Source organism: Lemur catta, chromosome 10 (assembly GCF_020740605.2).
Source record: "Lemur catta isolate mLemCat1 chromosome 10, mLemCat1.pri, whole genome shotgun sequence".
Taxonomy (NCBI): domain Eukaryota; kingdom Metazoa; phylum Chordata; class Mammalia; order Primates; family Lemuridae; genus Lemur; species Lemur catta.
The window spans coordinates 90,266,265-90,284,128 of NC_059137.1; the positions used below are offsets into that span (position 1 = coordinate 90,266,265).

Consider the following 17,864-nt stretch of genomic DNA (forward strand, 5'->3'; position numbering starts at 1 on the left):
CAGTGCAGCCTTAGTAAATCAAGTACCACTCAGTACTATACCACTCAGTATAATACAGGTTAAAGGAGGTAAATGCTAATATACACCAATGATAATCCTGACATATGTTGTAAAAGCATTTGACAAACTTTAACATTTATTCTTGATTAAAAAGCAGAAACAAATTCCTAATAAGCTGATAGAAAAAAACTGCCTGAATTTGATAATTACTTGCAAAAATATTAGATTATTAAATATGAAATGTCCAATTTCGAATCAAAAGTGTAGTTTATTATATCTCAAACAGGAAGCAGTACAATTAATCAAAGTGTGCTCCTGAACTATCAAGACAGCGTTGCCATCTTAATGGGAGATTGTTTACGCCAGCAGCCAAGAAGCCTAGAGAGTGAGTGGTGATGAAATCACAAAAGACGTTTTCCACACCTTGTTGAGAATTGAATATTTTTCCTTGCAAGAAGTGTTCCAAAGCCTGGAAGAAGTGGTAGTCAGTTGGTTCAAGGTCTGGTGAATATGGTGGATGACAGAGAGTTTCCAAGTCCAGCCCGTGTACTTTGAGCAGCGTTGTTTGTGCAACATGCGGTCTTGCAAGAGGATTGGCCTGTCCCTATTGACCAATCTCAGCTGCTTAAGGGCAAGCATCCTCATCATTTTATCCAGTTGATTGCAGTAGATATCCGCTGTAATCGACTGACCAGGTTTCATGAAGCTATAGTAGATAATACCAGTGCTGGACCACCAAACAGATACCATTAGCTTTTTCTGATGAATATTTGTTTTTGTACTGTATTTCAGCACTTCATCCTTATCTAACCATTGTGCTGAACACTTGCTATTGTCAAAAACAACCTATTTTTCATCACACGTATCAATATGGCATAGAAATGGTTCGCCTTTATGTCATGACAGCAAACAAAGGCAAGCTTTGAGACAATGTCTCTTCTGACATTTGTTTAACTCATGCGGTACCCATCTGTCCAGCTTCTTTACCTTGCCCATTTGTTTTAAATGGTCCAACATTGTTGGAATAGTAACATCAAACCTAGTGCTGCTACTTCATGCATAGGTTGAGATGGATTCGCTGCACTACAGCTTTCAAGTCATCATAATCCACACCTTAGTCTCAGGTCACCCACATGGCTCACTTTCAAAATTAAAATCACCAGAATGGAAATTCTCAAACCATCAACATACTGTGCATTCATTAACTACATCCTTCCCAAACACTTCAATGATATTCGAAGCTGTCTGCACTGCATTGTTCCTTGATGAAACTCATATTCAAAAATAACACGAGTTTTTGACTTATCCAGGATTTCACAAAAATTGCTCTAAAAAAAATGTAAAAGATAATCATGAGCCAAAACGTACACTTGAAAGACTGAGGATGGACCTTCACAATAAGAAAAATCCAAGAAGTGTCAAAGTGAAATTTCAGAGGTATCAACTGTCAAACTTATTACTTAAGGAAATCGGACACCTCATACTTAATGACCTAATATTAAAGGTACTCACCAGAGTCAAAGATAAGTATGAATACTCTCATCTTAACAAATGAATATTGTACTGAGAGCCTTAGACAATGTGAAAAAATATGAAAAATATATAAGATTAAAATGTTGGGAAATGAAAAGATAAAAATTGCATTATTTGTGGATAATTCTGATAGATAATGAACTTTTCATCTGGAAAACACAGGAAAATTAAGGAAGAACAACAATTAACACAAGTAATTAGTAAGCTGGCACGATATAAAGTACGCACATAAAATTTAATAACTTTCCTCCAGACCTATGATAACAAAACTGCAACAGAAATAAGAGGAAGATCCCATTCAAAGGAATAAACGCTACAAAATTGCTAGGAATAAATTTGAGGGGAAAAAAAGATACAAGACCAATGTGAAGAAAACTATAAAACATCCTTGAAGGACATTAAAAAATGAATGACCCCGAAAAATGACAGCCATGCACACTGTGGAAACATTCAGAATCACAAAAATGTCAATTCTTTCTTAACAAGATTTAATAAAATTCCAATCCCAGTTCCAATAATTTTTGTGTTTTGTTTTAAAAATTAATAATTCTAAATTCATTTGGAAGAACTGATGTATTAGAATCAACAAAATCTTCAAGAAAAAAGAATAATAAAGAGAATCTAGTACCATCCAGATATTGTTTTATATTTAAAGCTACTAGAATCAAATCAGGGTGGCACATTAGAAGATATTATCTGTATCACATTTAATAATAAGGGATTAACATGAAAATATCTTTTCAATAAATAAGTAGCTATTAAGTAATCCTACAAAAGGAGGATGAAGGATATCAAAAGGCAATTTACAGAATGGGAAAAGCCAGTCTAATTTGAAAAGATTAAGCATTACATAAGCATTTGGGGAAATGCAAATTAAAGCACTGAGCTGCCTTTCTTGATTTTTACCAGGTAAACTTAAAAAGTAGCAACATTAAATGCTGGTAGGAGTATGAGGAAATTATTAATAGATAGCATCATATAATTGATGGGAATATGAATTATTATAATCTTTTCAGTATACAATTTAGTAGGATTTATTAAATATAAAATGAACACCTGATAATTGGGACAGCAATTCCATATGAAATCTATCCCTATGTACAAGGATTGTCATTGCTTTATTATAAATAACAAAAAGAGAATTTTAAAAAGACCTAAATGTTCATTAATGAAGAAATATTTTAAAATTTTATATAAGACTGTGGATGAGTATGCAGGAGGAAATTAAAAAGTAATAAGCAAATTGACAGGTATCGTAATACTAAAAAAAAGTACGATCCTATTTATGTCAAAAGCAAAAAATTCCAAACCTATAAATATGTTTGTATGTAAGTTATTTAGGACAGAGATATTTTAAGTCAATGGCTTATGCCAAATTATTGTTTTCTAATAAATACCCTCATATGCCATGCCATCATACATAAGAGTTATCTGTAATTACAAAATATTTTACTAATTTTTCAAATTAAATATAGTAAGTGCTGTTTTATAACAATAAGCTATAGGTCATGATTATGTAATTATATAAGTATTTAGCCAAAGCTTATATATATAGACAGCGTGTAACTTTTAAAATCTGACATTTAAGGTCATCTTCAGCATGCTAAAAAGAGAATTTAATTGTGCTTACCAATGTCATTAATCACTGCTCTTACTTTGGAGACAAAAGGACCAACTTCACTGGAATTCATTTTTGCTCTTTCCTTAAGGTCAGCACCTGCAAAGTATTTTATTTATAAATATAATCTAGTTATAAACAAAATTTTAAGGCAAAGAATTGAAAATTTACTTAATGTGTAACTTAAAGATCCACTTAATTCATCTGTTAAAGGAATGACATTGCCCAAGTTTTCTTTCTCAATGACCAACATAAGCAAGAATGAAGTATTTATTTGCTCATACACCCACTATGTGCTTAAAGCAATGCTTCTCAAACTTTCTGGTCACAGGACCCCTTCATACTCTTAAAGGAAAAGATTATGCTTGGATTATATCTATTGGTAGTTACTCTATTAGAAAACTGAAACTAAAAATTTTTAATGTTTATATGTTCATTTAAAAATACAAATAAATCCATTAATGTCATATAAACAACTACAAATTGGTGCCACCACCTTGGTTCCTGCAAAGACCCTAGGCAGTTTTACCCAGCACAGCTTTTGCAGTGCATGAGTGCAAATGCCAACCCAGTGAAAAGGGCAAATCACCCTTTAGTGCCATGAAAATTGCTCTGATGTAGTGGACGCAGCAGATGCCCACTTCGTAACTGTGGACCACATTTGAGAATCACTAGCTTTAAAGTGTGAACAATCTGACAATCTCATAAATCTGACTTTATTACAGAATCATAACTTTGGAATAGATAAAAATAAACATATGGAATTCCTTAAGGGATCATTAACTCTGAGCTCAACAAAGATGTTTGTTTTAATAATAAAATTAAAGATCTGAGAGAAAAAATGGTCCCCATTTAAGTAAACAAACAACAAAGTAAACTTACAGTATAGAAGACATACACTCAGCTAAATATTTACTCTCTTATTAGTCCATTATAAATTACTTATGACTATACATAATATCAAGTATGGGCCAGGACTTTCTGACCTCACACACTTCCAGGAGTGAGAACTGGAGTAGGCAAGAGCACGTTACCCTACAACCCATCAGTTCTTAGGTGTATATACCCTAGAACATCTTTCACAAACCCAAGAAAATGCACACAGTAACAGTCAATGTATTTTAGCATACACATAATAGCAAAAGTTGGAAATAGCCTAAATATCCAACAGGAGAATAAAATTAGGACATATTTACAAAACAGATTGTTACACATACAGCATGGAAATGAAAGAATCTGTGCTTCACAGACTGAAACAAAAAAAAGGAAATGAAACAATCACAGCATAAATACAGATAAATCTAATGTAAGAAAAATATAATTACGGAAAGACACATAGGATAGTAACCACTTACATAAGTTTCTAAAACAAGAATGTTATTTAGGCATAGAAAACATGCGTGCAAATGATAAATAACAAATTCACTTTGTGGTTACAGGGGTGGGGTGTGATTAGCAATGGGTATACAAAGGACTTCAATTTTATTTGTAATATTGTATTGCTTAGGTTGGATAGTGGGTGCTCAATGTTAGTAATCATCAAATGGTTTTAGATGCCCAACATGTCTTTGTGATTAATTTTTTCACAAAGAATTAAAATTTAACAAAGAAGAAAAATGTTAGCGGGCCCAAAAAACTGTATTTGTTAAAAGAAATAATAGTTTAACCTAGTATTTAAAATTGAGAACATAAAATGTGGCTTACTACACGCTATTACATATGTTGGTTAACAAGAGCAGCTAAATGCTGTGCAAGGAGGGTGGGAAAGTGAACAGCACAAAGAGGAGCCGAGGCAATGAGAAGAAGGAGGCAGCCATGGGCTCTGGTGGCCCTGGAGAAGACCCTGCAGCCGATCCAGCAACTGGCCCCCCTGGCCTCGGGCTGGGCTAACCACCAGGCTGTGGTCTAACACACCACCTGGTTCTGACTCTGACTTCACAGCACACTGTGCAAACCACACTCCGGGCTGAAGGGACCGGGCTGCTGGAAGCCAGGCCAGCGGCTGGCTCCTGACACCTGTGGCCCATTCGCTCACACCAGTCCCAGGGAAGAGGTTTGGAAGACTGGCTGTGTTATCTAGTGGGGTCTTATCCGCATAACAGAAGTCTTGAGACTTCTAAATAAACCAAGGTTTATTTTAGAAGTAATTACCTTTCTCCATAGAATGTTAAACACGAAGGTAAACTTGAGACTACCTTTAAAAATGTGTTAATATCCATTCTGCTTTTACTTTGGAAACACATGCTGAAATCTCAAACACTAAAAATACACTTTCACCTCTATTCTTTCCAAGATCATTTGGTAGTACCCAAAATCTTTGAGGCCTAGTATTTCTCAATTCCACTGCTTTTTACATTCAAATCCTTTAGGTTCATGACTGCTCATTGCAGGCATGCTATTCTCTCTCCTACTCATCTACAGACCATTTGACACCTTCCCTCTCTCCACAAATCTCAAAATCTCCTACCAGCCCTGATACCAACTTATTAAGAAAGCAGAAAAGACATTCTACCGGCACCCACCACTGACGCTATCCACTTGCAAGGACCTGAACCCAGATACTCTGGCCTGCCTCCGGTTACCGTGGATGGATGAACTCATGAAGGAGACTAAGCTGTCCCCCTGTGCACTGAATTCAACCCCTTGTCTCCTCAGGGACATCACTTCAGCATGTATACTCTGTTCAGCTGGCATCAATATTCCCTCTCTATAGACTCGTTCTCATCAGCATACAATAATGCTGCAATACTGCCATCTTAAAAATAAAAACACCTCGCATAGACTTGCTCTGTCAGCTTTGATCGAATAGGTTATCATCAGATCAATTCTTCCATGAACCACTGGAGAAAATATATAAGACAGTTATTTGAGAGTAATGGAGAGCAACTGAGGCAGCCAGGACATAAGAGGCTAGAAAGCCAGAGAGAAGGGAAACTACAGTAAACCCCTGCTTTCCCCTCACAAAGGAAAGGGTAGACTGAGTCATAAACTTGGGGCACAGGGGACCAAAAGCCCTGGCAAGAAGCAGCAGCTCAGAAGTCCCTGCAGTCTCCTAGAGCTGGGGAGACCAGCACTGGCAGTGAGGACTACTGCCCCAGCCAGAATGTAGAGCCCAAGATTCTGGAGAAAAGGAACTGCAGAGAAAAGAACCTGCATGAGGGAGACGCATGTTTCTCAGGCAAATGTTAAGTTTCCAAACAATCTCATAGAAATGGGAGAAAAAATTGGAACTCAGAGCTTGTCAAGGAAGAGGACCTGTAAATACCCCAAGCTTTCAACTGAGCCCTCTGAAAGTTAAATATAATACAAGATAAACACAAAAAAACCATACCAAGTCCAACTGCTGAAAGCAAAAGACTAAAAGAGAATCTTAGAAGCTGCCAAATAAAAAAGACACCAAATATCTAAAAAAGACACCAAGACTGACAGCTGACTTCCCAACAGAAAATGGATGATACCTTTAAAGTGGAGAAAGAAAATAACTGCCAATCTAGAACTCTAACTAGGCAAACCCACCCTTCAAAAATGACGGTGAAGTACAGACATTTTTATACAAACACACACAGACACACAGTCACCAGCAGTGCCACACCAAAAGAAACACTGAAGGGAGTTCTTTAGGAAGATTATGAGAGCAGATTTTTAAATCTTATTCTACATTGCTTATGAGAGTTGTATTGTATAGGAGCAAAGAATGGCTAAAGTAAAGGGGTAAAAAAACATGCTAAAAGTAGCCAAAACGAACTTGTAAAATTATCCTACTATCTGACAATATCTAAGACAAGAAATAATACTCAAGCTAGAGGTTCAACATATAGTAATAAATAAGATAATCTACTAAAAAGTCACAAGAATTTTAAATTGGGATTACATATAGGAAGACAGCCCCAAAATATATAAAGCAAAAAACAACAGAAGCTAAAAGAAAAACTGACAATAACAGTGGATTTTTAACAGATGTCTCTCAGTAACTGATAAAACAAGTAGGCAAATATCCTTATCAAGTATCCCTACCTATCACAATATATGAAATGAGAAAAAGTTAATGCCAAAGTAGAAGAAAAGAAATAATAAAAACAGGAGCCATGGATATATGGAGGGATACTTTCCAGACAGCCCTCATATTTTCCTATAAATTTGCCTTTCCTAGACATTTCATATAAATAAATTCATATAATACATGGTATTATTTTTCTGTTTTCTTTCACATAGCATGTTTTTCAGGTTCATCATGTTATAAGCATGAAATCAGTGCTTTTTTCTTTTTACCACCAGAGAGTGTTCCACTATATGGACATACAAACATTTTGCTTATTCAATCATCAGATAATAGACACTTGGATTATTTCTACTTTTTGGCTGCTATGAACATTGACTTACAAGTGTGTGTGTGAACGAATCTTGTCATTTGTTTGAGGTAGATACATGGAAATGGAATTGCCTGGTCATATTGTAAATTCTGTTTAACTTGCTGGGGCGACTTGCCAAACTGTTTTCCTAGGTTCACTGCACCATTTTACTTTCCTACCAGCTAGGTATGAGGGTCTGTTTTCCTACAAAATCATCAACAATTGTCTTGTCTTGCTGATTACAGTCATTTTAGAAGGGGTGAAGTGGTATCTATAATGGTTTTAATTTGCATTTCCCTAGTGACTAATGAGGTTAAGCATCTTTTCATGTGCTTACTGGCGATTTATACAGCTGCTCTATGAATGTCTATTCATATCTTTTGCTCTTTATTCTTTACTGAGTAATTTCTTTTCTCCTTATTGAGTTCTAAGAGTTATACCTTAGATACAAGTCTGTTCTCAAACATATGATTTACAAATATTTTCTCCCAGTCTGTGACTTGTCTTTTCATTTTCTTGGTGGTTTTTGAAGCACAATTTTAATTTTGATTAAGTTCAATTTATCAACTTTTTCTTTTATCATTTGTGCTTTTGGTGTCATATCTAAAATCAACACTCATTCTTGATTAAGTTCCTTGTGCAAACTAGGAAGAAAAGGGAATCTTTCAAATCTAATAAAAAGTAAATGTAAAATACTTATACCTTACATAATATTTAACGGTCAATTATTGAAAGCTTCCCTCCGAGATCAAGAAAGACACAAAGATGCTCCCTATCAGTTTTACAGAATGTAACAGATGTACTAGTGAGTGTGATAAGACTAATTTAAAATGTACAAGGGAAGGACAAGGACAAGGTCAAGGTCAAGGTAGACAACCAGACACAGGTGGTGCGTGCCTCCCCCACAGAGAAGAACCAGTGCAGTGAGCAGACTCCCACGTTTCACACAGTCACTCAGGAGAGAATGCAGAGAACACTGGGATTCACTACGGAAGTGACAGGAAGCACCGAAAGTAAGGAGAGGGTGCATGGCAACTTGCCCAGCCAGGTGCTGGCTAACAGTTGGGAGAAGCTCCTGGACACAGGGAAACAGGAACAGAGAAGCTCCCAGGGCTCCACTCTCTGAAAGGAACTTTTACAGTCTTGGCTACAAGAGAACCCCTCCCCCCCCCCAAGCCCTCTGCACAACCTATGCAGGTCTTGGGCCTAACTAGGGAGCTGCATGGAGACTGCACAGAGACATTGTTCCAGAAAGGGAACTCTCACTGAATCCTGCAAGCATCCGAGCCTGGAGAAGCTGGAGTCGGCCGTCACTCTGAGCCTGGATACTGCAGGCACAGCAGCGGACACTGCGCAGCTCCAAGGAGGGAGAGAGGAGCCCAGGCACTGCCACGCACCCCTGGGAAGGCCCCCATCGCCCTGATGTAGGCTGCTCACTAAGACGGGAACAGACAGCATTTTCCCGTGTTCCTCATTCATGCTGACTGCCCGGGTGGGGCCCCAGCCTTTCTGGTCAAAGGTTCAATGCACCATTTTGAGAGTCTGACAGGCTTGTGACCTGCCCTCAGGTTGAATTTGGGCTTAACACAGCTGTAGTCCCCACTTGGCTGGGGAAAGGCAGAGAAAACGGGCTTTCCAGCACACATCTGGGATGGTGCCCACCATCTTGCAGCTGGCTACCATGGCACCGAACCTCAAGCAAACTGCACTACCCACAGTTTCTTGCCAGCACAGCCAGCCTCAGAAGGGCTCTGCCCTCTCTGGTCATGGGCCAAGGGCACCATTTGGGGAGTCTGAAGCCAGGCAGTGCCCCAGCCTTCAGGCTAAATTCAGGCTGACTCAGCCTTGCCCAGCTGAGGAGGGACAGGAGAGCCCCAGCTCTCTCACACACACCTAGGACAATTCCCACAGCCTTGCTACGGGTTTCTGTAGCAACCCAGTTGTGAGCAAACAGCACCTTACATACGCAGTGAGCCTAGAAGTGACCCCATCCTTTCTGGTCACAGGCCCAAGGTGCCAGTTTGGGGGTTTAAAGTTGGGCAGTGTTCTGCATTCAGAATGAATTTCGACTGATGCAGATGCAACTCCACCCAACTGGGAAAGGACAGGAGGGCCCCAGCTGTCCTACCTAGTCCTAGAATTCCACTGCCCTGCCAAAAGCTGCAGCAAGACCGAGATGCAAGCAGACTGCACTCCATCTGGCATCTTGTCTATGCTGTTTGCCTAGAAGAGGCCCCACCCTTTCTGGTCACAGGCCCAAGGGGCCATCTTGGGACTTTAAAGATGGGTAGCCCAGGAAGGGACCCAAATTGCAGACGTAGCCACGTCTGCTCCAAAGCATGACCTTGTAGTGCAGGTGAACTGTGGGGCAGCCAGTTCCAGGCTTGCAGTGGGGACAGCCCCAACAGTACCCTGCTCACTGCAGTGGGTGTGGCTCACTTCTCTCCCTTCATAGACAGGCAGCGTTTCTGCAGCTGTCCCCACCAGAGTCCGAGCCCCTGGGATTCTCTCACAAGATCCACAGCCAATGCTCCCTAGCACCCACTTAGTCTGCAGTAGCCTTAGGGAACCATTAGGTCCCAGGGAAACTATGGGTCTCCCAGAGCTCAGGCATTCAGGGTGGGCTGATTCTAGCTGCACGCCAAAGGACCGCTTAGGACAAAGGGGACCAGGGCACCAGCTCCTCACCATTCGGAGCCTTCTTCTCCTCTACTCCGCTGTCCACTACTGCCAAGGCAGCCACAGCTCTTTCTGCTCAAGACTGGGAAGGACTCTACAGGGGACAAATAACCCACGGCACTTCGGAGCAGCTGCCCCATGTCTGACAAAGCATTTATCACACCCAGGATTACACGGGGCTTGGGGCTAACTCTTTTCCCTCTAAAAAGTTGTAGCAAGCACTTTCATGATCCCCCAGGGACGAGAGCTGTCACTTGTCCAGTAGGAGGGTGAGCCTAGCAGTCCTCTCCCTGAACTGCTCGTCTCTTCAGGGAGGAATGCCCAGAGTCCCTGGAGGCAGGTCCCTTGTACAATCACACCTCCACGCCAGAGCATCTCAGCCACAGCCCACCGCAGTCTGGTGGCCCTTCACACAGTGGGTTGAGCTGCTTCCACCACTTTAGCTGCAGCTGGGTCAGTTGCAGCTGCAACTACCTCCACAAGCCAAAAGGCAGCCTACCTCTCCCTCTCTACACTGAGCAGCAGAGCTCCTGGCAGAGGAGAACAGGTGAACCACAAAGCTCTCTGTTCTGAGGTGAAGGAAGAAGTTCCAGATGAGAAGGAACCAGCATAAGAACTCTGGAAATATGAAAAAGCAGGCTGTTTCAACACCCCCAAAGGATCACACCAGCTCTCTGGCAATGGACTCCCACCACAAGGAAATTACTGAAATGTTAGATATGGAATTCAAAATATAAATTGTAAGTAAGCTCAATGGGATCTATGAGAAAGTTGAAAACCAACACAAAGAAACCAAAAAAGCAATTCTGGACATGAATGAAAAATTCCCTAAAACAATAAACATTTTAAAAAATAATATTAATAACAAAACTTTAAAGAGTCATTTAGGGAATTTCAAAATACACTGGAAAGCTTTACCAACAGACTAAACCAAGCAAAAGAAAGAATTTCAGAGCATGAGGACAAGGCTTTAGAATTAACCCAGTCAGTCAAAAATAAAAAAAAAAAAAATTGACAAGAGAAATGAACAAAGTCTCCAAGAAAAATACAGAATTATATAAAACGCCCAAGCATAAGAATCATAGGTATCCCTGACGGAGAAGAAGAAAAAGCAAAAATTATGGAAAACCTATTTGTGGGAATAATGGTGGAAAACTTCCCTGGTCTTGCTAGAGATTTAAACATCCAGATACAAGGCCAATGAACTACTGGAAGATTCACCGCAAATAAGACATCATATCAAGGCACATAGTCATCAATCTGGCCAAAGTCAAAGTGAAGTCAAAAATCCCACAAGCTGCAAGACAAAAGCATCAAGTAACTTACAAAGGAAAACCTGTCAGACTAACAGCCAATTTCTCAGCAGAAATCTTACAAGCCAAAAGGGATGGCAGTACCATCTTTGGTCTTCTTAAACAAAATAATTGTAAGCCAAGAATTTTATATCCTGCAAAACTAAATGTCATAAATGAAAGAGAAATAAAATATTTCCCAGACAAGCAAACACTAGGGGAATCTGTCATCACTAGACCTGCAAGAAATGCTCAAAAGTGCTCTAAACACGAAAAAGATCTGTGTAAGAACATTTGCATGTGAAAACTCACAGAAACATAAGGCAGAATACAAAGCAACTAGGTAACAATCAACATGATGACTGGAACAGTATCTCACTTATCAATATTAACACTGAATGTAAATGGTCTAAATGCCCCACTTAAAAGATACAGATTGACACATTAGATAAAAAAACAACCCATATATCTGCTGTCACCAAGAAGTCCACTTAACTCCTAAGTGTCATGTAGACTCAAGGTAAAGGGGTGAAAAAAATATTCCAAGCAAATGGAACCCAAAGCGAGCAGGAGTAGCTACTCTTATATCAGATAAAACAGACTTTAAATTAACAACAGAAAAAAAAAAAAAAGGAGACAAAGATGGTCATAATATAATGATACAGGGATAAATCCAACAAGATATAATAATCCTAAATGTATACGCACCAAACACTGGAGCTCCCAGATTCATGAAACAAATACTACTACACCTAAGAAATTAAATAATCAGCAAGATAATAATAGTGGGGGACTACAACACTCCACTGACAGAACAAAACAGATCACTGAAGCAGAAAATCAACAAAGAAAAACTGGACTTAAACAAGACTCTAGAACAAATGGACCTAACATTTGGGGGAGACATTTACAGGACATTCTCCCCCAAAAGTGCAGAACATACATTCTTCTTATCAGCACATGGAACGTTTTCCAAGATAGACCATATCTTAGGTCACTCAAGAAGTCTCAGCAAATTTAAAAAAAATCAAAATCAGACCATGTATCTTCTCAGACCATAGTGGAATAAAAGTAGAAATCAATTCCATGAGGAACTCTCAAAACTACACAAATACATAGAAATTAAACCACCTGCCACTAAACAATCTTTCAGTCAACAACAAAATCGAGATGGAAATCAAATTTTTTAATTGAATCACCATGGTAACACAAGCTACCAAAATCTCTGGGATACAAGGAAAGCAATGAAATGGGGATTTCACAGCACAAAATTCCAACATCAAAAAGACAGAAATGTCACAAATTAACAACCTAATGTCACACCTCAAGAAACTAGAAAAACAAGACTCCAACCCAAAGCTAGCAGAAGACAAGAAATAACAAATATCAGAGCAAAACTAAACAAAATTGAAACCAAAAAAATACAAAAGATCAATGAAAAATAAATTGGTTCTTTGAAAAGATAAAACCAACAGACTATTAGCTAGATTAAATAAGAAGAGAGAGGATTCAAATAAGCTCAATCAGAAATAAAAAAGAAAATCCTTCATCGGGAGGGCAAAAAAAGAAAAGAAAAGAAAAGAAAAAAGAAACATTACAACTGATATCACAGAAAAATAAGAGATCATCCCAAGACTATTATGAACACCACTATGCACAGAAACCAGAAAATCTAGAGGAAATGGAAAAATTTTTAGAAACACACAAGCTCCCAAGCTTGAATCCGGAAGGAATAAAAATCCTGAACAGGACAATAATGCAAGACTGAATAGGTAATTAAAAATCTCCTAACAAGAAAAGCCTAGGACCAGATGGATTCACAGCTGAATTTGACCAGACCTACAAAGAACAACTTGGAACTATCCTACTGAAACTATTCCATAACATGGAGAAGGAGGGAATCTTCCCTAAGTCATTCTATGAAACCAGTATCACTCTGATACCAAAGCCAGGAAAGGACACAACAGAAAAACTACAGACCAATATTTCTCATGAATGTAGATGAAAAAATCTTCAAAAAAACATAAGCAAACCAAACCCAACAGAACATTAAGAAAATAGTTTGATCACGTGGGATTCAATACAGGATGCAAGGATGATTCAACATACATAAATTCATAAATGTGATTTGCCACATAAAGATAATTAAAACCAAAAACCACATGATCATCTCAATAGATGCAGAAAATGTATTAAATAAAATCCAGCATCCTTTCATGATAAAAAATACCTTAACAAACTAGGCACAGAACAAACATACCTCAAAATAATAAAAGCCACATATGACAAAGCCACAACCATCATCCTGAATGGGGAAAAGCTGAAAGCATTCCCCCTAAGAAATGGAACAAGACAAGGATGCCCACTTTTACCATCTCTATTCAACATAGTTGCAGAAGTCCTAGCCAGAGGAATCAGACAAGAGAAATAAAGGACACTCAAACTGGAAAAGAGGAGGTCAAACTATCCCTGTCTGTCAATGCTATGATCTTATATCTAGAAAATCCTGAAGAGTCCTCCCAAAGACTCCTAGAACCATTCCAGCTTTTCTATATGTCCTGCCAATTCAAGCACCCTTGTCTATCTTGATCCCACTCCAAACAGGCTTTTATTCTCTCCATTAAAGCCAAGTATCAAGTCAAGATATCGTATGATTTCCATGCAGCCAAATTTGCACCTTAACCTACAAGCAGCCCTGGGTGGGGTGTACCTGTAATGTCTCCATCTAAGATCAGGAAACTAGTCTGTTGTTTCCTGTGCTGTTCTTGGGTGCTTGTATCAGGGTTACCCTAGCCTTATAAAATGATCTGAGAAAGGGTCTCTCTTTTTCTATTTTCTCAAAGAATGTATATAAGAGTAGGATTATCTGTTCCACGAATGATTGGAAAGTCATTGTGGCCAGGTGTTTTCTGTGTGGAAAGAGTTTTAACTACTGCTTCAATCTCCATATGCTCTGGGATTATTAAAGTTTTCTATTTCTTAAGTCAGTTTTGTGGTTAAGTTTTGCTTTCCAATAATTTGTTCATTCCACCTAAAATCCTGACTTTAGTGGCATAAAGTTATTGTTAGTATTATCTTGCCAGTTTAATCTCTGTGGAATTTATACCCATGGCTCCCTTTTTCAATCTGAAGATTGTATATTTGTTCCCTCCCCCTTGATTAATCTTGCCAAAAGTTTGACTATTTGACTTTTCAAAGAATCAGCTCTGGATTCTTTTTACTTAACTGTGCATTTTCCACGTCATGTTAGTTTATGCTCACTTTCTGTCTTCTACCCTATTTGAATTTATTCTGTAGTTATTTCTGTCACTTAAGTTGGATGCTTAGTTTATTCATTCTGAGTCTTTTTTTCTTTCTTAAAGTACAACCTTAACTATATTATACAACTTTTAAAGTATTTTTGTTAGCAGTTAGTTTTGAGTATTTTCTAATTTCCACTAAGATTCCTTTGTGGAGCTATAAATTATTTATCAGTTATCTTAAATTTCCCAATGTAGGGACTTTTTTTCTAATTACCATTTTGTAAATGACTTCTAACTTAACTACCTGTGGTGACAGAATGTGCTCTGGTAATAGCAGTCCTTTGAAATCTGTGGAGGTTTTACAGCCTAGCAGATGGTTAATTTTCATAAATATTCCATGAGTTCTTGAAATGAGTGCCTCGTCATCAACCACTGTGGATGATGATCCACACAGATACATTCTATTAACCCTCAGCAGACCAGAAAAAAAAACCAACACTCTCTATCTGCTGGGGCCAATAGACTCTTTGGATTTTATTTCATAAATAAAATGTAAATCATTTTACAAGTAATTTAAAGAAAAATAAAAGGATAGCAAAAAAACAACTTTATTAGAAATTTTAATAAAAATTTAAACAGAGCAAATCCATATTTTTATTTTATATTTTCCTGGTATGTGTATGTATGTGTATACACACACACCTATAAATACATACATATGTATAAATACACACATATATACACTCACATATATATACAAGCACACCCAAAAATGGCTATATCATTTGAATCAAATTGTTAACCAACTGACATGCATGAACCTGAAACATATAAAACAGTTTACAAAAACTGACTCCAGAATTCAAATACATCTTTTAACAGGTTATCATTACTTCTGGTTCTTCTTGCTCTTGCACTGTAGAAATGCGCTGTTTCTGAAAACATTAATGGGTCATAATTTTGTTGAGAAGGGGATGGCCACATTCTTTGCCTCCTAATTGCAAAATACTAACATTTTCATTTTTAGATTTATAAACATCAATCAGAATTATCAAGCCAATGACTTGTTTTCATTTCTGTTACCTATTTCCTACCCATCACCTTTGTATACTTACCTACCTTCAACACTTCATTTACAAGCTCTATCTAGTAAATGTTCGTATCAACAATACTGTCACACATCCTCTTGGCAAAATTGGATGGTCCCTCCCCACTGCCTATGGAGGCTCCACAGAGCAGAGGCTACTTCTGTCTTATTTGCTGCTATAGCCCCAGATGCTAGACCAATACCTGACACGTGGCAGGCTACCTACAAAAAAAATATTAACACATTAACTGCCATGTGAATTGTACTTAAGCTAGTTTTGAGCCCGGGGCCTCATGAAGCGTATGCAATTCACATGTCTCTTCACCTTTGGAGCCAAGTGAACTATTTTTCAAGTTGCATATAACTCACACACAGAAAACAATAAAAAAAAATTGTTTTTAATTAAATTAGAAAGGATTGTTTTGTTTTTGAAGTTTTTATTCTATTTTCATAATAAAACACCATGACCCCAAGGAAAAAAAACTTTTTTCTAGTGTGGCAATCAATGTGTTAAATTAATGAATGAAATCCATGTGTTTTCTTTATAGTTGAGCCCTTATGAACACAGTTTACAGTAGGAATTCTTAAAGTGAATAAATACTGACCATCTACTTAGCACTGACACCCCTCCTCATGTTTCCTAATGGCAGCCTTATTTTTGTTCTGGCATCTGCCTTCCCCACTGCCCACAGTCCACATACATTGGAAGAAGATGAATCCACCCCCACATCTGGGGGGACCCTGGTTAGCTTGAGCTAATCAGCGTGGTCCATTCCCCAAGCAATCAAATCACGGTCACCGTGAAAGCTCCAGCTTGGAACATAAGTATTCTCTTCCTTTCAACAGGGTCATGCATGGACTCAGGGCCCAGAACTGCTGAAGCTTCTGGCTACCAAGCTGAGAACAAAGCTGGCACACAGAGCAGAGTAAAGCCAAAGGAATTTCAGAAAAATTCAGAATCACTGGAATCAGGCAATCCTAACAGCCCAGCCAATTTGTGATAGTTTTCTGTCACATGAAGCTGAGAGTTTATTATCTACTAGATGACATATTGCAAATGATAACAAATTGGTCCTACTTCAGGCCACATCTGTTCTCAAGGGATGGAATCTTGACTGGTGGTAGCATAGAGGTTGGCCCTTGTTATTACAGGAAATTTCTAGACAAGGTTAGGAGTGGGAGAGGATCAAGTGAACTTAAGGACCATTACCTTCGTTATTCTAGTCGTTAAGGATACAACTAGACTGTCCTCATGGCTTCTAGAGCACTAGATCCTCAACAACAATACCAATTCTTAAGTACTTTTACTTATATCTTCTCACCCAGGATCTGAAGCAACCTTTTACTCCAATTAAATATAAACTTTCTATCTTTAAAAAATTACTAGTAGATTTTTATAACTACCTACTTGATGGAAGGGACTGTTCTACCCTAGGATTCTATCAGAATTCAAGGCCCTATGAAGAGCACTTCATTCTTCCTCAAAGTGCCCTTTCACCAACCAAAACCCAAACCCTCCGTTTCTGTCCAGCATCCCAGCCTCTCTGGCTTACTTCTAGGCTTCCTTCCTAAAAGTGGTATCATTTCTTCCTCTCCAAAAGGATTGTTCAGTTCCATCAGCATGCAAACCACGGTCACATCTCCATCTTGAAAAAGTCTCGTTAATTCCTCATAAACTTCCAGCCATCACCACATTGCTATGAACTAATATGCGTGATTTCGGGGAGGTACCATTAACTGCAAAAAATAAACGGCAAAAGCGTACATATGGAACACTGCTTGGGTAAGAAAGAACGGAAATAGGTAAATGGGTATATCTTTAATTTTGCAAAAAGAAACATATGAAGGATAACCTAGAAACTAATGAGATTCATTAACAGTCTCAAGGGCAGGAATCAGAGGTAAGGGATTGGAGGGAGGAGATGGGTACTGACACATCTATGACCATACCTCTTTGTATAGTTTTGACTTTTGAAATCATATTAATATTTTATATATTCAAAATAAAATAAACAGGAGTGAGGAAACCTAACTTTCTTTCAAATTAAAAAAAAAAACCACATC

General features: G+C 38.3%; 1 protein-coding gene across 3 annotated transcripts in view; it reads right to left on the reverse strand.

The window, feature by feature from the left end:
• Window positions 1-17,864, reverse strand: part of AUH (AU RNA binding methylglutaconyl-CoA hydratase) — a 157,601-nt gene that overhangs the window by 100,864 nt on the left and 38,873 nt on the right. For all 3 annotated transcript variants that reach the window (XM_045563780.1, XM_045563779.1, XM_045563781.1), the window contains one exon: window positions 3,164-3,250. In XM_045563780.1, coding sequence (XP_045419736.1) covers window positions 3,164-3,250 — 87 coding nt within the window. The remainder of the gene's footprint in view (window positions 1-3,163; window positions 3,251-17,864) is intronic.